Raw genomic sequence first — 22,990 nt, forward strand, 5'->3', positions numbered from 1 at the left:
CTAGAATCATACAAAGTTTTCGCATGTTTTTGGATGAAACAATCATTCTCTTATTATGCGTATCCAAATTCGACACTTCTGCAATAAGGAAACTCTTCTCATAGTAGATCAGACGATAACTGTTAAATATAGTACGTCACTTTGCAGGTTCTTAGTTGCCATCATTGCTATGTATACCTTTTATTCGTTATCCTTCTTTTATTTATTTTCTTTTTTCTGGTTAATGGCTACACAAAATTAGTTAGCCAAATTTGTGGGGGTGCCCACAATGGTAGAGACTGCCGCTGAGCAAGTGACTCTATCAAATATTCCCCTTGATTTAACAGCAATTATTGTACCCACATATTCATTCTCATTGTTCTTTTATTTATATACAAGTCACGCTGCAAACAAACCTAAGTGAATTTATTATTTTAAAATCATCAAATCATATACCATCACATTAACTACTATAACTTATAATCAATTCTCTCGTCAAGTACTTAAATAGTTATTCAGTCTTTGAATTTCAATGTATACTAATTAAACTATTAAATCTTTTTTCCCCCCACCAGATGGCAAAATAACCTATATAAGTAATTACTTCCATGAAGACATCTTCGAACCATTAGATGGTTTAGTTAAACATATTCAGTCAAACATGCCAAACCATTTAATAGTTTGCAATACCATCTTTCCATAAAAATGCCTTTATAAAAGTAGCCACCTATATATAATATATGAAATCAATGTGGAGTGGGATGGAGGAAACCATTCAGACCAACAAGTCACAGAGGTACTACCAGGACAGGGTGACTTGGTATCTGTATTATCCGTACATGAACAGTGTAAAAATCACCAACCACAAGCTTCAGTAGAATCCATTAAAGTGCAAGAATTAGATAAAATGGTATATTACGTTACTATTGCTTTGCTACGGTTCAGGTCCTGGTTGAAACTGAACATGGCTATTCTTGTTGAAAATTGGATATACTGTCCATAAGTTAGATGTAACTGGCCAGCCAAGGATGAAGATAACCCCCCCCCCCCCCCCCAAACCAAAAAAAAAAAAAAAACAAAAAAAAAAGATTAAAAAAGAATTCATAAAAGCATGCCAAGAAAATGGCAGAATCAACTTTCAATCATGGGCTCAGGGCCAGATGTTTCTGTGCGAGACCTACTTGATTGAACAGAGTTGAATAGAATATCCTTGATTACCTACGGAGAAAAGGGATATGGTTAACAATTCAAAATGCAGGAGTAAATTTCCCAGAATATTACAGCAATATATCAGAAACAAATTAAGAAAAAAAAGAGTTCGTTATGTAAGTTACCTGTGACATTAGTCCATGCACTTGCTCCACAGTAATTTTTGCACCATCACGAGTAATCTTAGCGAGCGGAGACTCTTCCTGCAAATCAATGAGATGTCAGCATCAAACATGCAAAGAAAAAAATTGAAGGGCAGCAGAAAGAGGATGCTATCATCAAAACTGAGTAGAGATTTCATGGCTCACAAAGCAGATAATGACAAAATAGCATTAAATAAAGAATTTAAAGCAAAGCATTTGCAAAAGTCAATTCCAGGTAATCGGCATTGCATCCATCACACCAAAATCACGAAAGTGCAAGATCCATAGAAATTTTTTAGCACATTAAAAAAGGCTTACCCCACACTCTTGGAATTTCGGAAATGATATGTAGCCAAACAGCATGAGCATTGGCTAATCAAACTTTTATTTGGATTAAATAAAACTATTCCAAAAATTTAAAAACATGAGCAAACATGCTTGTAATAGATCTGTAAATTGACCTAGTAAATCTAACAAAAAATAAGAAATGCAATTGTCATTGTCACCTAAGCAAGCTAAGCTGAAATCAAAGAGAATGAATTACTTCAATCATCCGTACATTTGAGGAAGTTTTGACTCCTGACTTAGCCAAATGGATCTATTACATTTTTTTTTTAAAATAACACAACCAGAAAGAAAGCTATCTAGTATCAATCTATCATAAATACTTGGCAAATTATTCAGTATTTGGCTCTATGTTTCCTGAAATTTCTAAACTTCTCTATCCCAATGCAAACAAATAATTTATTTAAAGGTGCAAGACATGTCTAAGATAATAAGGAAAGCTATCTACGAAGCATAGCTTTCCAATCTCTCAACATGTCTAAGAGGGGAAGTCCTTTAAATAATCAAAAGCTTTACACTAAATAGAGGCCAAATGTTCAATCCCATCCAATAAAACTTGCTTGTCTAATAGTGGCGTATAATATTGCACAACGCTACAGATTTTGCCTCTTTCACTACTTCCACACCAAGAAACCTAGTCAAGAACTGCTCTAAGGTAGCAGGCACACCCAATACTCACCGATTCCAAACTGATCTAAGATGGCCTAATATTAACAAAAGATCAGCTTTGCTACCATCTTAAAATTATGGGAATAACTAAGCTGATTTTTGAGGTGGAGACAAGCCAACAATCTTTGAAGAAATGTAACAGAATAGTCAGATATGTCTATCACTTATGAGAAAGAAACCATAATGTTAGACACTGATTATGAATTCTCACCCTTAAAGCCTTAATTTGTCGCATGAACTGCATAAATAAACAATCGTCTCATCAAAAGTCATGCTGTCATTTGATGGAAAACTAACAAGAAGAAACGCTCCAATAATCCAAAGGAAACCAAGAGACAAGAAGGAACTGAATTTTAACAAATGTAAGAAAGAAATTGCTATGGGATTATAAAGCACTAGCTGCTTACTTCTTTCTTTCTCGGAGCAGGTGCTAATAATGGTCCAAAGCGTGCATGCGCCAATTGAGTCTCTGCTTGTTCTAATTTTTCAGCTGCAATATAGACATTTCAAATAGAGATACTTATGCTTTTGAATAATAAGAATAATAACAACAGGTATCTTATGCGAGAAACATGGAAATAATATAGTCTACCACCAAGATAAAGAACTAAAATCAGGAATATATCAGTACTCATTAAGTTCATCAACAGTACCTAAATCTGAGATTTGACCAGCAACATAGTCCCCATTACCCAATAGGGGGGAAGAAGAAAGCGTATTCACCCAATATTTGTTCCATAGCAGATCCAAGAGGTGTGAATCAAGAGAAGACTTAAAGTAAGTGATATCCAACGAATAATACTGCAAAAAGCACACACACAAATGGAGTTCAATCAAGAGCCAAAACACTTCCAAAAAGAAAAGAAGAATGAAGAATCACCTGTTTACAATGGACACCAAAGTCTTCAATCTTATTGAGGGGTATGGTTTGGTACTCGGAAATAGGATCATCAGGAGGCTTATACCCTTCAGGGTATGTCCTGAAGGCCCCAATCTCAACTTTCCCAGCAGAAACAGTCCTAGTGGGGTCAATAACAACAGCCAGAAAGGGCTCCTGAAACTGCTGATTGAGCATCTGTGTCGACACATCTATACCAGAAAGCCAGCACCCATAACCAGGGTGAGAGTGATACCACCCAACAACATTTTCCAATCTCCCAGCCTACACCCCGACAAACACATTAAGAATGCTGTATTGAATACAAATTAAATAAAACTAACAGGGAATCCTATAGGGGTGTCTCAAATTAGAGTTACTAACTGCAAGTTTGATCCAAGTTCAAACAGAGACTAAAATAGCAGGGAATCATATTAGGGTTACAAGCTGCATATACTCCAAGTTAAGGTTATCTCCAACCATAGTTACTAACAGCATTATGTTCATTCGATCAAAAACAAGACAACCAACAGGAAACACAAGCTTAGCTCTCTTGCATCCGAATTAAAGAAAACTAACATGGTATTAAATCTATCAGGGATACCAATCTACCGAGTTCCAATACATTAGGGTATAACACCATCCATTGGCTTCCAATCAAAGTAAACTAACTTAATGGGAGAATTCAAGGAGGCTGTAACTCCAATTAGGGTTACTAACTCCCTCAATTTGCCTTTGAAAATAATAGAAATAATAAACATAACAGGAATTCAATTAGTTCATATCTCCAACTAGGGTTGCTACCTCTACTGAGTTCAAATTACAAACTCCCTCCATTGTCTTCAAGTGCATTTTTAAAATAAGTAAAAATAAAAAGATCTAAACAATCATCAACATGACAGGAAGAAAATAGGATTCTGAGTTCCTAACTGCCTCCATAGCCTTCAAATGTATATAAACATAACAGGGAATTCAATTAGGGCATATCTCCAATCAAGGTTTTGAACTGCATTGAGTTTCAGATTAACTAGGATTACTACCTCCCTTCATTACCTTCAAATACAAATAATCAGAAACATAACAGGGAACTCAATTAGGGTATATCTCCAATTAGTATCACTAACTTTACCAAGTTCAAATAAATTAGGGTTACCAAATCCCCTCCACTGCCTTCAAATAAAACACAGGAAGCATATCTGAATTAGGGTTACTAGCAAAGTATCAGCGAGAAATTAGGGTTTTAGGCATACACGCTTGTTGGTCTGATCATACTCAACACTGTACTCATACGCATCAGCTTGGGCATTGACACGCGTTTCGGTTCCCTCAACGGGCAAAGCAAAAGCATCCATGACGATGATAGAGTCACCGTCGATCTTGCCTTGCATGAGACCCATGACCTCGATGGTGCCGCCAGAACGCGCGTGAACAACCATCTTGAGTAACGCGAGAGCGGAAACCTTGACGCGCTTGAAGTAGTGAGGGTCGTTGGACCATGGCTTTTCGCGCTGGTACTCTCCTTGGAGTGACTCGTCGTAGTAGAAGATGGAGTCGTCGGCGCCGGAAGGTGGTGTGTCCATGGGTATTATGTTGTTTTCCAGCTCCCATGTTTGTTGCGCCATCGCTGCCGATGATGACGCCGAAACGCTGCTTCCAGAACCTTCCATTTAGAAAATCCGAACAGAACAGAACCGAGACGAGACGATGGCTCTCACAGCAACACTGACGTGACTGTGAGTGAGTGTGTTTCACTCTGCTACTCTCGCATCCTCCTCATCATTCTATCAACCCTTTATTATTTAGATGTTTATGGTTAGATTGGATTCACTCTTGAAAAAAATTATTATTTTTTTTTTTAAAAATCTCTTTTTAATAAACAAAAAATATTTTATATTTGAATACACTTTTAAAAGAAATTTTTAAATATTAAAAATATCTTTTAGTTTTATTTTTTTTAAATAAGATATTGTTGGTTTTTAAAAAAATCAATAACTTTTTTTATCTAAACATATTTAAAATTTAATAACTTATTTACGCATATGTAATTTAATTTGTTAGGTTTCAAATAGGAATTCGTCTTGTTTAGGGTTACACACTTACACTTACTTCTTACCTTCCAATCCATGTACCAAACTAGTTATAAAGTATAGGAAAAAATTCAAGTGTACTCGAGAATATCGGTGTTCCAGTTATTTTAACTATTGATTTTAATTAATATATATTATTTTTTTTTTAATTTAGATCAACGGTTAAAATAACTGGAACACCAATATTTTCGATACACTTCAAACTCTTCCATAAGTATATAACACAACAATTTTGCAAAAATGACAAATAATTTGTTATTTTCTATTTTTGATAAGTGTTCTGTTTTTGGGCATGGACTTTTTTAATGTTTTTAAAATAGGAAAAAGCCTGACTTTTTAAACGGACCAAGCCATGTCCAAAATAAAGTTTTTAATAAAGCCGTGCTCAAATATTTCACAGTAAAATAATAAAACTTATCACAACCAAAAAAAAAATAATTAAACTTATCATAGTAAAATAAACAAATTTTTTATAACATAATCAATTTTTTTCATAAATACCAAGTATGTGTTCATATAAATGACTGATTAATGATTCATTTTATGTGTTCATATAACATGATTAATACATGATCAACTTTTTTAATTATCAAGAAAGAGAGGCATAGTCTCTCCATACTCACCATACTCAATTAAGAGGTTACGGGTTCGAATTTCCTATCTTTGAAAAAAAAAAAAAAAGAGAGCCTTTTAAAAAATATTCTTATTTTTAACTTTTTCAGCTACATATAAAATTCATGTTAAAATTCGCTTCTGAGAATATATAAAATAAGCATCTTGAAATTGGCGTCATGCATTTCACAAATAAATTCTAGTGTACATCACAGTTCTTGCAATTCCAAACTATTGGCGTTACATAACCCTCAGGCATCATGCTTAAATGTGCTATAAACTTGAATCACCCCTCAGGATAGAAGTAAATAATAGTTAAACTTCAACTCCCGCAGGGTGGTGGATGTGTGTTATCTTCATAAAGCCAGTGCCCACACCACACTCAGCTTGAGGTGAGAGCCTTATTCCAGAAGCTAGTAATCTACCATTGCATCCTGTGTTTTTTATTAGTAATCCAGATCCCACTGTTATTCTGGCTTCATGAGCATAACATCCCACAAAAGATCCATATAACCTGTTTAGTAGTTAACACAAGGAAAAGAAAAATCTTCCATGTCTCTAATTTTAACAATTTATACATAATAAAATACATTCAACATCCTCCCCGGATTTCAGGGGAAGCAACCCTAACTGACTGACGTGGACTAACTCTTGATCTCACAACAAATGGCCTGAGATCCCTAACTTCTAAGCTAAAATAAATTACAATCCAACATTAAAAATACACACCCGAATTATTTGACACCCTTGGCCCAGTCTCCTCTCGTGTTGGATCTGGTAGCTCTCTTACCCTTTCGCTTGGCAATACTACTTTGTATGGCTTTCAAGCCACCTTCCGAACCTGGCAGATTATTGTCTTCTTGAACCTCATACTGTATGCTGGAACTGTTCTGAGAGTCAGGTATTTCAATGGATTCACTCAACACCTTACAGTTATCTCGTTCAAGAACCCTCTGAGCTGTCGTCTCCTCCTGCCTTGAATAAACTGTACTGGGTTCATTATCAAGTGTCTCCCTGTTCTGTTCAATATCCTGCCCTGCATGAATTCTAGCAACAAAGAAAATGGCATTGTTACTATTTTGATATAAGGACAAGGGACAGGAAGGTCGATATTTTTTTCCCAGTCGTGTCCGAATGAAAGTAGATTTCCCATTATGAATTTATGATGATTCAAGGCAATCAAAAATTATTCACTCCTTGGCAGCTGAAATAAGACTTCAAAGACAAAATTGTGGCTCATTGGTAATGAGAACGTAATCACACAGAAAATACGGCGGGACTTGTCATAATCAAATGGTGATGATATGGGATCACCCTTAAAAGAGCATGTTCATAAGATAAAACAAAAAGGAACGAATTACAGCCGAAGCTGGGGGATATCCCAGCCCAAGTAACAGAAGCTATCATCAATCAGCTCGGAATTTAGTAAGAGGTGGAAGTTAGTTGTAACAGAGAACTGGAAGGATCATGTTCATTGCCCTGTGTGCTGTTAGCAGAGAATTTGGGCAGATCTCTTGCACACACTCCCTTATACCTATCGTTCTCATACTTCTTAGGTTCTTAGGTTTCCCCTTCACATTGATATGGAATTTCTTTCTGTTATTTTTTATATGTTATGATTTGTTATACCAGGTGAAATTGCAAATATGTGAGGTGAGGTTATGCATGATTGTATATATCGGTAAAAGTGTTAAATGAATAACAACCAACATATGCTGATTAGATAAATGTGAAAAGCAGGTTATGTATATCAAGTTATCAACAGAAAAAAAAAAGGTTTTAAGTTCAGAATGTCCAACTAAAAAGGAAAGCCAGTGAGAAATAGATTTACCTGGGCCCTGAATTCCCATTTGGTAATGCAGCTTCTACTACAACCTTCTCTTTGATTACTGAGCCGTTTTCATCATGTAAACTAGATTTTAAACCTGCATTAATAGGATCATAGGACATCCAATTAGTTAGCAGAGTTAGTTGACCATAAACAAATTAGGAGGGCATTACATGATCAGTTAAAGATCTTGAGCTAGAAAAGGTCTCTTGACACAGTGTGCTATTTTAATCATAAGACATCTAAGGCAACTGACAAAATAAAATAAAAGTAAAATAAAAAATATCTTCTCTAGTTTCACCTGAGTCTAGCTGATGATTATCCCCATTTGTGTCATTCGTGGCATCAACGTACACCAGACCACCATCCCTATTACATTCACAAAAATTTTAAAATTAGAACATAAATAATATAGCCACAAAGGGCAAGATTTCCAGTGAAAATCCTGACCAGGCCTGTGTACATATAAATTGGACTCTCATAATCATACAGTGGCATAGGATTGCAAAAACTAAAAGGCATATTTGCAATTGTCATTTATCTCTCTTGCACATCATGGTGTCTAGAGTTATAACCTTCTATATCACTCACATAAAGTTCCATGAACGTAACCAAATACTGAAAACAGTAGAGAAAATATGGTCGTTTATAAACTACAGAAAATAGAGAAGTTTAATTCGATCCAAAATCACTCCATCACCCCCCCCCCCTCCCTTCTCTTTTCCCCCAAACAAAAGGAAAAACCCAAAAAAAAGAGAGAGAAAAAAATTAAGATTCAAAATCCAAACAGAGAAGAAAGCAAATGGAAAAACATTTAACCTGATGAAAATCAACTTCAAACTATATATGAAATATTTGAACAAAAATGAAATGCTCTAACCTGTGCACATCATTTAAGGACCCATCTCCCTTTCCTGAAGTAGTTATTTCTCCATAGCCATCTTGTGAACCTATGTGACATGGTTTTTCAGAAGCAAAGAAAAACTAAAGTAACGGATGATGCGAGAAGTTCAACAAACTTGCAAAATTACCTTTACTTTGCTGGACAGCTCCAAAATCCTTAATGAAAAGTAAAGTACAATGTTAGCCACAAAATAGCTTGGTCGCCAAAACCCTTAATGTGTATATATATATATATATATATATATATGGCAAAATATATATATATATATATATGGCAAAATAACTAAAGAGATGCTCGTTAAATAAACTATTAAGCTCATTTTCAGATGAGTACCTGCTTCTGATCAGAATTAATATTAGCTGGACCAGATGGAAGAGATTCAGGCAGGGAACCATTCAGTTTACTCTCCAAACCTGAAAGGCAGAAAACAAAGTAAGCAGTCAGAAACATCCAATGTTATTATTGCAAGCGCTCAGTAGTTTTACCATTAAAAAAAATTATAAACCCGAATAATAAAAATGCTTCCTACAACAGTAAAGTCATACCAGGAGAGGCCTCACCACTGATTCCACTAGCCAAGTTTGATAATGGATATTCTACATTTGTAAAATTATGTGCTTTCTCTCCAGAACTAACTTTGATGTTTTCAATAGCTGAAGTGTGTACATTATTTGTATTTCCCATAGGAAAAGGAGACAAATCGATTTTTGAGGAAGGAACTGTCCTAAGCATCTCCTCCGTTGCCCTGGATCTTACTCTTCGTAATTCATCCTGAATACTCCATGAACCAGTAGCAGGAGTATCCCTTTTCAACTGCATCATAGAATCAGCACCATAAACTATTAAACAGAACATTTGGATAGGATAACTCACTCCAAATCAAATGACAACCCACATATGATTGACAGTAATGATTGATGCCACAAATTCTATCAGGGATTCATGGTTAAGTTTGCAAGAAGAGCGATGGAGAAATGACAAGAAATGGAGTGACTTAACCAAATTCAAAAGTAACTTAAAAACAAAAGTTTTGAGTAGCAAGGCTCCGTTTTTTTTTTTTTTTTTTTTTTTTTTGTGGTTGTTGGGCAGGATCCAAATTGGGGACTCCCTTTGATCATTAAAAGACCAAACAAAAGGTGACACAAATTTCCCACTGCATACAATTCCACTATTAAACATTTCCTTCCAATGTCTCTACTCCGCAAAACATACCCTAAGGTACATCGTATAACTTTGTAGCACTATAACAGTAACTAAGGCACCTAACAATTTGGAAAAGAAAATTTTGAACCACTGGCTTCAAGCAGACATCACTCATAGATTATGCAAAACAACTCATCTCACTCAGGTTGTCTCATAAACTTGAAGAATACTTTTAAATTTTCTGCTTCAATTCTATTAGTATTTAGTAGCCCACTTAACAATCTTTCCTGGTTCCACAAAGGGGGGGCAATGCCATGACTTTTAGCTTGAATTCAACAGAAGAGAGAGGGAGAGGGATGGAAACATAACCTAAAATACAAAATGAATAACACTGCTACTCATTAAAAATCATTCTTTTAAACACAAACTATTTCCCTAATTCCCTATGAACTCAACTGGATACCTTATATCCCCTCATACATCAATCTACATATTTTCTAGGCAGCTAAACAAAATTATTTGCCACCATCATGAAAATAAAACTAATAACTCTTTATCTATTATTATTTTATTATACATATCAGTTGCCTTCTACTCTATCTACACTAAGGCCCAGTTTGAGAAAACAGCTTAATTAAGCTACTTTTGAAAAAATAGCTTAAATAATAAATGACTATATTAAAAGTAGCTTATAAATAAGTTATTTTGTGTTTGGGTTTTTAGTTTTAAAAGTACTTATTTTATAGAAATGTGATAAAAAATAGTAGTATTATGAGAGAAGTCATTTTTTTTAACTTCTCTATAAGCTCCTAGATGGCTTCTTAGAAAGCTGCAATTTGATTTTGAAAATTGTACCAGACATCAATACTATTACTTTTCATAAGCCAAAAGATCAAAAAAGTTACTTTTGAAACTTACCAAACGGGCCCTAATATTCATAAGATTTTTACTTCATGAACTGCGGCAAATACCTCATTCTCCAAATAAATTTCAAGTAAAGAAGGAGCAAATGACATAATGGGGGAAAAACAGCAGTTTAAATATAAAACTGTGTAGTCTTTTAATAATAAGAGAAGTACTACATGATTTTCTACGAAAACAATAACACACCAAATGCACCTTGGAGGAGGATGTAGAATTGCCACCGAATAGATGTGGTGTTTGTTCTTTAAAGAGTTGAATTCCAACTGGTGTTGGAGGCTTGATATGGTCTAGGGAGGGAGATGCCCATGGAGGGCGTGAGCGCATGTATGACTTCGCCACATCCACAGGTGATCCTTCATCTGTGGGAACCTGCTTAGAGCCAGGTATACAGATTTGCAAAATATAATTATTGTGAAATCATATAACCATATAGCACAGAAGAGGGATATTTGTCAACAAATTTAAGAGGAAAGAAAAGTCACTAACTTGAGTTAATGTAACCAAATCCAAACTACGTATTCCATAACCCAAATCTGAGTTTGATTCTAATCCTGACTTCTTTTCCTGCAGCCATTTCTTGGCCTCCAAAACAGCAGCACTACAGAGTTCAGGTGAAGCTATATCTGAGAAACATTAAAAAATACAAAGTCAGGTAACAATAAGCAGTTAAACTTGAGTTTTTATATGTAGAGGATACTGCTTCCAACAGTTGGACATACCTCTTGACCCCTTATCTTCTTCATCATCATTGACAGGAAAATCGACAACTCGTGAGCGGATTATTTTTATCAATCTATCACCTTCTTCCCTGATCAAATACTTTTCTCTATTAGAACCTTATTCCAAACAACTAGAGGAAACAATTCAGTTGCACCCATAAAGTCCAATAAATTGACCACATAATGCACTAATGCAGTTTTACTACCTGTTGCTCATATACTACATGTTACTACTATTAGTCTGCAAATATTAATGCAGGTTATTGGTACATTCTACATAAATTTTGGATAAACATGTTCCTTATGGGTTGCCTAGGTTCATTGGCTACTCCTGGAAACTCCCACTTTTAACAAGTTATATATATCAACAAGTTTGAAGAGTTCTGGATGGTGTATAGATATGAATATATAGCATTATATCGGGCAAATAGTACAGCTAATATTAAATTTTAATCAAACAACTATCAAGCCTTGTCCTACCACACGATTCTAGGTTACTATTGACCAATTCACATTGTTTAAGAGACAGATCATACCCAGAAGCAAAATGTCAAATACCAAATAATACATGCAAACATAAGGGTGAGGAAACTGAAAACACCAATGAAGAACTACACAAGCTAAAAAATAGACTGAACATAAATTCTTTAGTACCTTGAGAATGACTCCTTCATAAGTAGCTGCTCAATGACAAGCTTGCTTTCGCTACTCGCAACTAATGGCTGGAGCCCCTGCAGAGAAAATTGAACCCTTTCGTTACAAAACCAATATTCCATGTGCAATTCTCTTAGATGAAACAAAGGGATTCATGCAGAATAAACCATTCATCAAAAGTGCCCCTCACAAAATGGAAAGGTAATAATAACTAGTTCTGTAACTAGCCAACACATTCCTAGGAAAATAAATTTAATGCTTCCAATCATCAGCTTAACCTTTTGGAAGGGGCAAGGCTAAGGAGTGCTGTCTTCTAAAATTAAGGCAACTTACATGTGAGTGCATGTGTCTACATTCAACTATGATAACCAAAGATAGTTCAACCTCCAGAACAAATAAAGAGTGGAAAAGACTAATATTCATATTTCATGATAATAGCATTAAAACAAGGGGAAACCTATTAGAAGGGTGTCATCTTTCTAGAATAAGCAAAACACGCAGAGTAAGACATAAAGTTAACTACCTTGTTCAATGCATCATCACCTTCGACAGTGTTATCAATTTCATCATCGAAAGCACCAACCTCCTCTGCAACATTAGAAATCAAACACATTGTTTTAAGCAGAAGAATGCATGGAATAAAATCCAAAGATGGATTATGTTGTATATATGGAGATCCACTTAACCCAAGAATAAGTCTTATGCATAAATTACTCCAAGAGTAACCTTCTACAGTTATTGAGTTTCATGAATCTGACCACTTAGTTTAAAATTCTCATTAATTATATAACGTCCATGAATTCCAGAAAATTTTAGGGCAACTTGATACTTCATTTACCTACTTTATTTTAATTTATAACGTACAATACATCAAACTAACAGTAATTATTGAGAACATATGGTTCAAAAGGTTACGTAATTCAAATATTAGATTGACGAAATTCACAGATAACAAACAGCTATCAGCAGTGCACGGGATATGCAGGTCCATTTCCATATATTTTTTCAGAGCATGAACATTTTACCTTCAAGCACTTCAAAATTGTCATAGGTGAAAGGTTACTCCGCTAAATCTACCTAAACTAAAATCAACTAAAACTAAAGTCAACATCCTGAAGCAGTGCACACTCAAGTCCACACAGTAAGAGCGACAATTTCGCGAATTAATCACTTTAACAGCACAAAACGCAAAAATAAGAACAGAAACCCTAGTATTCAAAGTAATGCACTCTTAACAGATCTACTACGAACCTGAACTGGAACCAGCAGCAGAAGAGCATGGAGAAGACTCATCCGAAGACGACGAAGTAGGTGAAGGGCTATCGAGATCCAAAAGGGTGGAGAATAACTTCCCGGTGCCAGAGGCAATGAAACGCGTCGGGGAGAGAACGTAGCGGGAGAGCCAGTTAGCGCTCGGAGGAGCGGCGGAAGCGGAAGGTGGCGGCGGAGCGGGGCGGTCGTATGGTGTCCTGGAGGTGGCGGCGCGGCGGCGGGAGCGGAGAATTTTGCCGCCCGATCGAGATCCGGAAATAGAAGCCATAGTGGCGAAGTTGTGGGAGCAGAAAGAGAAAGAGAAAGAGAAAAAAAGAAACTCAGAGAAACATAAATTGAATAAAGGAAAATTGAACGGTGAATTTGGAGGTACGGTTTTTCTTTTCTTTTTTTTTCTTTTTTTTTTGGTTTCTTTCGTCGTTTTCTGAGTTCTTTTTGTTATGTTTCGAAAACACTCATAAACCCCTGTTTCGAACGAATGGAATTCCAGTGTCTGCTTCTAGCGGTTATCTTCGGTTCTTTTGCTTCCTATCCTTTCTTTCTTTCTTTTTTTTCTTTTTATTTTTTTATTGATTTCCATGTCTCCTTTTATTCCTGGTTTTAGTTTACCGTTTTAGCCTTGCACTAGTACGTTACTAAATACTAACTAATTTACTAAATTACTATTTATTTTTTTTTGTTGAACAAAACTAATTGCCAATAACTTTTTTTCCCAATAAACTAATCAATAATTATAGGTACTAACTTGTAAGTGGTAACCACTCCCTCCATTTGGATTAATATGGTTTTTTTATTTAATATTTTGGTGTTTTAAAACTTCCTTTTATTGTCCTATTGTTTGACAAGTAGTGGAAATAACCTATTTTTTCTTGAAAATAAGAACTTAAGTTCGAAAACGTTGAACAGCAAAACTGTATTTTTTTTTTCTTTCCTCTATTTTTAACAAAATTTTGTTTTTCATAATTACTGTATCTAACAGAAGTTTACAAAAATCCTGTTTTTTGGTACATGTCTCATTATTTAAACTGTTAATTTTTAAATTGATAAAAGTATAAAACTTGTAATTAAATCTCATACATCAATTAATGTAGGAAAGAATATTTAAGCGATAAATACAATCAAGATTACCCAAAGAATTCTTCAACCTCATTTTTCACTTTACTTCAAATGAAAAGGAGGAAATTCCAATTAAATTTAAAGATTAACAAAATATTTTCTTTGATTATTCACTATTATTAGGTTTGCAATAGAAAATTCATAGCTTTGATTTTGATCTAAAAACATTGAATTATTCATAGATTGGTTTTTATAATTCATTAAATTAACTATTATTCATTATATAGAATAGTTACTTAGTGTATGTATATCTACGATATATAAAAAAATGTCTATTTAATTTATATTTTTATTAATATTTTTTAAGTTTATTTTTTGCTAATCTATTTTATTTTTACCTTCTATATGAATATGATTAATAAAATCAACATGTGTACATTCAATGGTGTAATTAGAAATAAAATAACTAAAATAGAAGTATTATAAATTAAATAAGATAAATATCTATTTTATTATTCCCTTAAATAAATAATAAATATGAGGAAATCAATTCAAAAACACCATTAAATTATTCTTACAATTACACTTATTATTCAAAATCTCAATTTTCATTATTCAATTCCCATATATGTCGATTAAATTCCAAAATTGATTCTTTCTATAGATAAAATTACCAATTAATTTTATTTTTATTTTCTCTTAAATATGATGTAAATAATAAAAACTCAATTCAAATACTCACATCAAATCATTCCAAGTTATTAAGTTTTTTGGCCAACGAACTATAACTCAAACGGTATAGTCTTCACATACTCAAACGGTATAGTCTTCACATACTCATTTAAAGGTCGCAAATTCGAGTCTCCCTATCTTTGATAAAAAAAAAAAGTTATTAAATTTTTTGACCAACACTATCTAATAATATATTATAAATAATTTTCTCCAAAATTTTAAATAGTATAAATACAAATGAATAATTTTAAACATCAACAGAATTATATATATACATATCCATAATATACATATATAAATTTACTTCACTAAAATGCTACAAATTTATAAGCTGGTCATTTGAATCATTAATTTTGAAAACAGAAATGCTACTCAACTAGTATTCACCTAGCTAACAATTTAACCTATATATCACATAATTCAATTTTAACAGCATAACTAATTAATTTTAAATATTAAAATTAATTTTTTTAATTACATTATCTCTATTTTTTTATTTTTAGTCAACTAACATTAAATTCCAAAATAATTGATAATTAATCTCATTTATATATTGAATTTTTTATTTCTATTTCTTCTTCACCATTTAAATATTTTTCTTCTTTAATCAAATTTTCGTTACTGTTTCATCCTTATTGTCTTTTTCTTCATCTATATTCATCTATCATTATTTATTTTAAAATCAACTAGTTTAAAAATTAAACAGCATGATAATGTGCTACATCATTATGTTTTACACCAATCTTATTCATATAATTACATTATATCTTGATTTTTTTTTTGAATTGTTTATTTTTATAAAAAAATAAAATAAAACCTAATTGATTATATTTTTTATTTTTTTATTTTAGTTTCAAACCTATTTCTTTCTATTCAAATACCTAGGTCGGTAATTTGATCCATATTATATATTGGTTATAGACTTATAGCTCTTAATTGATTTTTTTTTATAATTACAATCCTTAATTAATTACATTTTTATTTGTTTAATTTTATTTTATGACTAATAATTCTTCCTTTAAATAGATGTATAAGAGAAAAATAATTCAAATACTCATACAAGAATGTGGCTCATCGTTAAATTTTTTATTCGATTTTATATATTCAAATATCTATACCCATAGTTGATTGATTCCTGATATATTTAGAATATATTCCTTGATTGATTTTTTTTTATAAATAAAATCTCTAATTCATTACATTTTTATTTTCAAATGATATTAGACACTTAATTCTTCTTTTCAATAATGAGTTAATAATTAAATTAATCACTCAAAGATGGCTCGCTTTTCAAATTCATCCTTAAAATATTTTATCAATCAAATTGGTTCTTCAAAAATTATAAATTAATATTTTTATTCTTCAGTCACTCTATTAACAGTTTTCGTTGACGATTGATCATGATATGGAATGTTAACTGACGACATACATGATTCCTAACATGTTCAATTGGATGTTGAACAAATATATTTTGAAAATCTATCAATTTAGTTGCTAAGTTATATTGGAACTAGAATTTATGTAATTGGAGAAAAAAATATTTTTCTTTTTAAAGTTAAATTGATATATAAGTTTTCATAAACATTTTTTGTCAGCATCCAATTTAAACATACTAGGTGTCCTATATATATTATGAGTTAACATTCCACACCATCAATTGTTGATAGAAATTATTAATAGAGTGAGGAAAAGACAAAAATAATTAATTTGTAATCTTTGAAGAACTAATTTGACTAATAAAATTTTGCAGAAACGAATTTGGAGACAATAATACTCTATATCCAAGTGATGTTCCTAACCAAGTCCATCTAAGTTATTTACTCTCACACGCCGCACCACTTACTTATAATAGACTTTTAACGTAAGCCTCCCTTTCTTCGTTCCTCTTCAACGTAAAACTTTCCTTCTTCTCTGTTTTCACTGTGTTTTCGTCTGATTCTTCTCTTTTTTTTTTTTTTCAGATTTTTGATTTTGTTATGTTCTCCTATATTTTCTTCTTCAGACCTGCATTTACGTTGAATCGAATATATTATTCTTCTGTATATATCAAAACAATGAATTATTCAAGTTCAAATCAGTTGAATTAGAGCAATTTGGATTATTCTTTTGAATCGAATCAAGTGAACGAGGTTTGGATTATTTATTCTTCAACAAATTTGAAATGAATGGAATGGAATGGAATCTAATGCAATTGAATAAAATGATAATGAATAATTTCATTCTTCTTTGCTAAAATCACTGTTGTTTATGATCATATTATTTCGGTTCATTTGTTATTACACAATGGTCTTGTGTATGATAATATTTCGATTCATTGTTCAACAATTTTGAATTAAATAGAATGCAATGTAATTGAATAAAATGATAATGGATAATTTCATCATTCTTTGCTAAAATTAGTGTTGTTTATGAATTTGAATTTGGATAGAATGCAGGAGTTTCTAAATTTATACAATGCACATTTTTCGGTTCATTTGTTATTACACAATGGTCTTGTTAGAATATTTGTTAGAATATTATAATTAGAGTAACAAATCACAAGATATCAGAGATAATCAAAGAAAATCAATTATATTTATATAGAATACTTTCTGTATTTAATTTCCTAGAATTCTATATTAAGAGAGTGATGGTAAACAAAGGATACATAAAAAAATACATTGAAAATCTTTTCCTGCTTCCCTCTCTGTTACCTTTGCTTGTGTCTAACCTTTCCTAACCCTCGATACCATTTCAAGATGGTATCAAAGCGGTGTTAGATCTTGGGAACACAGAAACCAACATCATTGTTCCAATACCCTAAACACCAAAAAAAAAAAACCAAAAAAAAAATGTCATCTTCAGGGGATGAAATTAGCAACAACATGAACCAAAACCAAAACCAGAGTAACTCCTCAATCATTACTGATGAGCTAACTTTGCAAATTGCAAATATGCTTCGTAATGGCCTAGGAATTTAGCAAACACAAGCCAATCCTGATAATTTGTCAATTAGTTTTAAATTAAATGGAGACAATTATCCATTGTGGGCAACACTTATGAAGAAAGTTGTCGGTGACAAAGGAAAGAAAAGCCATCTGACAGGTATTCCCCCTGCACCAGAAGAGAGAGAACCAGAATATGAAAAATAGGAACAGGCAGATCAAGCTGTCTTTACCTGGATAATTCAAAATATTGAGACGAGTTTGATGAACAATGTCTCCCAATTCCCAACCGCAAAGGCTTTATGGGAGGGATTGGCTACAACCAATGGGAGCAGCACAGACACAGTACAAATCTACGATTTACACCGAAAAGCAAACACACAAAAACAGGGACAGGATACCCTAGAGGAATTCTGGAATAAATTACAGGCTATATGGATGGCTATTGACAGAAAACAACCGAATCCTATGAAGTGCTCAGATGATATTGCAATTTTCAACAAAATTAAACAAGAACAGAGACTATATCAATTCCTAACAGGGATAGATGAAAAATTTGAAGCCATTAGAAGAGATCTTTTGATGCAGGAGAAGACCCCTTCAGTGGAGTCCGTCTATGCTGCCGTTAGAAGAGAGGCGGCCCGACTCCAAATTTTGAAGCCTACCACCAACAGCAAAGGGGACACATCATTAGGGGAGGTCGGAATCGGCCTAATCGCAAGAAACAGACCACAGGGACAGGGATGGAATCGCTCAGAAACTGCCGGATGGCGTTCATCACAGCGAGACAAAGAAGACAAAAGCCACCTCCATTGTACTCATTGCGGAATGAAGAAACACACCAAGGAGACTTGCTTCAAAATCGTGGGTTATCCCGAATGGTGGGAAGATCCCAAACCGAAAAATCGCAAGGCCGCCACCATAGTGGGCACTCCGCAGACCGCCAGCAGCAGCGGTGGTGACGCAGGAAGAAAGGAAGAAACAAAATCAGCAGTTGTTCATGGAAAAGTTGCGGCCGCTCATGGAGGTAAAAGAAGAGAGGAGGCGGCGCATAAGGGAGAAGGAAATGGAAGTTCAGAAGAGAATGGGAACCCTAATGGGTCTCCTGAGCAAAATGGCCCACTAAAAAAGGAAGCCCAAATTCCTTCTCCCTATGACCTAGCCGAAAGCCCAAAATCTTTTAAAATATCCCAATCAGAAAAATATACCAGCCCAGAAAAATATGATCAGTGGATTTTTTATTGTGGGGCCACTGACACCATGACCCATGATCCTCATGATTTTGACAGCCTCTCCACACCTGTTAAAACTCATATTGAAATAGCCAGTGGAGAATTAATTGCGGTTCAAGGAGAAGGCTCTATTGTTTTTTCAAAAAAATTAAAATTAAAAAATTATCTCTATGTCCCTGCACTGTCATCAAAGTTACTTTCTGTAAGCCACGTTACAAAGGAACTAAATTGTGTGGTTCTCATATTCTCTACTTTTTACCTTTTACAGGACATTCTTACGAAGGAGATCATTGGGCGTGGTACTGAACGTGGAGGTCTTTATTATGTTAATGAGGTTGTTCACAAGGGACATGCCATGCTTGCTCACGGAACGGTTACTAGGCAACTTTGGTTATGGCACAGACGCTTGGGACATCCTTCCTTTGGGTACCTTAAGATTTTATTCCCTAGTTTATTTACTGGTAACACTGAGCCCATCAAATGTGAAACTTGCATTCAGGCAAAGAATCGTAGAGTTACTTTTTTCCCTAGCAACACTAGAGTCAATTCTGTTTTTTCATTAGTGCACTCTAATGTGTGGGGTCCAGCTCATAATTCTTATAATAATCAATTTCAGTATTTTGTGTTATTTGTGGATGATTTTTCTCGCATGACGTGGGTATATTTTCTAAAACACAAATCTGAAGTACCCGACAAGTTCTATGAATTCTATCAAATGATTCTCACTTAGTTTGATAAAAAAAATTCAAGTACTTAGATCAGATAATGGTGGTGAATTTGTGAACAAATCGATGCAAGAGTTTTTTTAGAGAAAAAGGCTTAATTCATCAAACTTCCTGTCCAAACACACCCCAACAGAATGGTGTGGCAGAACAGAAAAATCGTAAGTTACTGGAGATGACTCGGGCCATGATTTTTGATGCAAAGGTTCCGACACGTTTGTGGCCTGAAGCTGTTGCTACCTCAGCCTATCTTCTGAACAGGCTACCCTCTTAGACCCTCAACCACAAAACACCCCTACAGATCCTAGCTACTCAATCTGATATCCCTCCTGTCCAAATGTTACCACCACGAGTTTTTGAGTGCTCTGTGTTCGTCCATATACCCAGAGCTAACCGAACCAAATTTGACTCATGTGCTGAGAAATGTGTCTTTGTTGGGTATGCTATGCATCAAAAGGGGTATCGATGTTATAACCCAATCACTCATCGTGTACATGTAACTATGGATTGTGATTTTTTGGAATCAGAATATTTCTTCAGTAGCCAACTTAATATTCAGGGGGAGAAAACTAGTAGTGAACCATCAAGTTAGTTGGTTAACCTAAGTTGCCAAGAAACTGTTCCAAAAGAGCAAGTAGATGGAGCCAACGAGCATGTCTCTGTTAACGAAGAAGAGACCAACACAACCAATGAGCATCCTTCTGAGAATGTCCAACAAGAGGTAAGTGACCTTCACTTTGCTGAGTCTTCTCCTGTTATAAATGAAGTCACTAACAATGACAGGTTAGAATCGGAACCAGAACCTTTCACACTTCCGCCGCGAAGAAACAGAGGGGTACCACCTATCCGATATTCTCTAGAACATGTTCCTCGAAATTTAAAGTATCCTATAAAGACAACCAGAGAAGGAGTGGTAGACATTGCAAGAGCTTTCCTTACCTCTGAAGACATTCCCAGAACAATTCAGGAAGCCAATAAAAAGGGTGAATGGCGAAAAGCTATGAAAACAGAGATGGAGGCTCTTGTAAAAAATGGAACTTGGGAGAGGTGCATCTTACCAGCAGGGAAGAAACCAGTCGGGTGTCGATGGGTCTTCACCATTAAACACAAAGCAGATGGCACCATTGAGCTATATAAGGCAAGGTTGGTGGCAAAAGGCTATACACAGACATATGGCATTAACTACTCAAAAACTTTCTCACCAGTTGCAAAGATTGACACCATCAGAGTACTATTTTCAATAGCAGCAAATGAAAACTGGCCACTCCATCAGTTTGATGTCAAAAATGCTTTTTTACATGGGGATCTGAAAGAAGAAGTATACATGGAAGCTCCTCCAGGGTTCTCTGAAGATATCCAAAGAAATGAAGTTTGCAGATTGAAGAAAGCACTTTATGGGCTTAAGCAGTCTCCACGTGCTTGGTTCGGAAGGTTTACAGTGGCCATGAAAAGGTATGGGTACAAACAAAGCAACTCTGACCACACTTTATTCTTGAAAAGAAAAGGAGATATGATCACATGCCTAATAATATATGTGGATGACATGATCATAACCGGAAGTGATTTGAAAGAAATTGCAAAACTGAGGAATAACTTGTTCAGAGAATTTGAGATGAAGGATTTAGGAGGACTAAAGTACTTCTTGGGAATAGAGGTTCTTCGCTCTAACAAAGGGATCTTTATTTCTCAGAGAAAGTACATCATGGATTTACTTGCAGAAACAGGGATGGTCAATTGTAAGCCAGCAGATACTCCTATGCAAGTTAACCACGGTTTAAAGTTTGAGGAAGGGGCTAATCTAGCAGATAAAGAGAGGTACCAACGGTTAGTTGGGAAATTGATTTATCTGTCACACACTCGACCAGACATAGCATATGCAGTGGGGGTGATAAGTTAGTTTATGCACCAACCTCAAGAGGATCATATGGAAGCTGCCATGAGAATTGTTCGGTATTTGAAGGGGACACCAGGAAATGGGATCATGTTCCAAAAGAATAGGCACTTAAACATTGAGGCTTACACTGATGCTGATTGGGCTGGTAATCCAAATGACAGGAGATCTACATCGGGCTATTTTTCTCTTGTGGGAGGTAACCTGGTGACATGGAGGAGTAAGAAGCAGAAAGTGGTTGCTCTTTCCAGTGCTGAAGCTGAATTTCGGGGAATTTCCAAAGGTATAACTGAAGTTTTATGGATCAAAAAACTGATGACTGAGATTGGTTTTCCACTGCAACTACCAAGTCAATTAAAGTGTGATAATAAGGCAGCAATCAGTATCTCAGAGAATCCTGTGCAACATGACAGAACTAAGTACGTTGAAGTTGATAGACACTTCATTAAGGAGAAGATTGAGGATAGCAGTGTTGAGCTTCCGTTTGTAAGGTCAGAAGACCAGTTGGCAGACATCCTCACTAAAGCCGTTGCAGGCAGAGCATTTACTCGTGTCCTTAACAAGCTAAGCATTGGTGATCCCACTGCTCACCTTGAGGGGGAGTGTTAGAATATTTGTTAGAATATCATAATTAGAGTAAAAAATCACAGGATATCAGAGATAATCAAAGAAAATCAATTATATTTATTTAGAATACTTTCTGTATTTAGTTTCCTAGAATTCTATATTAAGAGAGTGATTGTAAACAAAGGATACATAAGAAAATACATTGAAAACCTTTTCCTGCTTCCCTCTCTGTTACCTTTGCTTGTGTCTAACCTTTTCTAACTCTCGATACCATCTCAAGAGGTCTTGTGTATGATAATAATTCGGTTCACTCTTCAATATATAATTTTGAATTAAATAGAATGGAATGCAATTGAATAAAGTATAATGACTAATTTCATGCTTCTTTGCTAAAACTAGTGTTGTTTATGGATTTGAATTTAGATAGAATGAAGGAGTTTCTAAATTTATATAATGCACATTTTTCGGTTCATTTATTATTACACAATGGTCTTGTGTATG

General features: G+C 34.4%; 3 protein-coding genes across 5 annotated transcripts; 1 reads left to right on the top strand and 2 right to left on the bottom strand.

The window, feature by feature from the left end:
- Positions 1-669: 669 nt before the first annotated feature.
- Positions 670-5,114, bottom strand: LOC107613436 (COP9 signalosome complex subunit 5a). Of its 2 annotated transcripts, XM_016315421.3 has the most exons (7): positions 4,473-5,052; positions 3,226-3,507; positions 2,999-3,146; positions 2,753-2,835; positions 2,557-2,583; positions 1,314-1,391; positions 670-1,197 (listed from the first exon to the last, which is right to left on the bottom strand). In XM_016315421.3, the coding sequence occupies exons 1-7, from the start codon at positions 4,887-4,889 to the stop codon at positions 1,111-1,113; spliced, it is 1,122 nt and encodes a 373-aa protein (XP_016170907.1). In that variant the 5' UTR covers positions 4,890-5,052; the 3' UTR covers positions 670-1,110. The 2 variants fall into 2 exon arrangements, with proteins under 2 accessions (XP_016170907.1, XP_016170908.1); XM_016315422.3 differs by lacking the exon at positions 2,557-2,583 and having other exon boundaries at positions 4,473-5,114.
- A 946-nt stretch (positions 5,115-6,060) lies between these two features.
- On the bottom strand, positions 6,061-13,903 carry LOC107613020 (flocculation protein). 2 transcript variants are annotated; one of them, XM_016314840.3, is made up of 13 exons: positions 13,345-13,903; positions 12,617-12,681; positions 12,094-12,170; positions 11,440-11,528; positions 11,207-11,343; positions 10,916-11,089; positions 9,199-9,466; positions 8,987-9,066; positions 8,781-8,808; positions 8,630-8,699; positions 8,051-8,118; positions 7,753-7,846; positions 6,061-6,968 (listed from the first exon to the last, which is right to left on the bottom strand). In XM_016314840.3, the coding sequence occupies exons 1-13, from the start codon at positions 13,631-13,633 to the stop codon at positions 6,656-6,658; spliced, it is 1,752 nt and encodes a 583-aa protein (XP_016170326.1). In that variant the 5' UTR covers positions 13,634-13,903; the 3' UTR covers positions 6,061-6,655. The 2 variants fall into 2 exon arrangements, with proteins under 2 accessions (XP_016170326.1, XP_016170327.1); XM_016314841.3 differs by having other exon boundaries at positions 9,214-9,466; positions 13,345-13,888.
- Positions 13,904-18,341: 4,438 nt separating this feature from the next.
- On the top strand, positions 18,342-21,928 carry LOC148549927 (uncharacterized). The gene is made up of 3 exons (XM_088495854.1): positions 18,342-19,442; positions 19,578-19,735; positions 20,638-21,928. The coding sequence occupies exons 1-3, from the start codon at positions 18,342-18,344 to the stop codon at positions 21,926-21,928; spliced, it is 2,550 nt and encodes an 849-aa protein (XP_088351980.1).
- Positions 21,929-22,990: the final 1,062 nt, after the last annotated feature.

Source organism: Arachis ipaensis, chromosome B8, assembly GCF_059453495.1.
Source record: "Arachis ipaensis isolate K30076 ecotype BB chromosome B8, ASM5945349v1, whole genome shotgun sequence".
Lineage (NCBI taxonomy): Eukaryota > Viridiplantae > Streptophyta > Magnoliopsida > Fabales > Fabaceae > Arachis > Arachis ipaensis.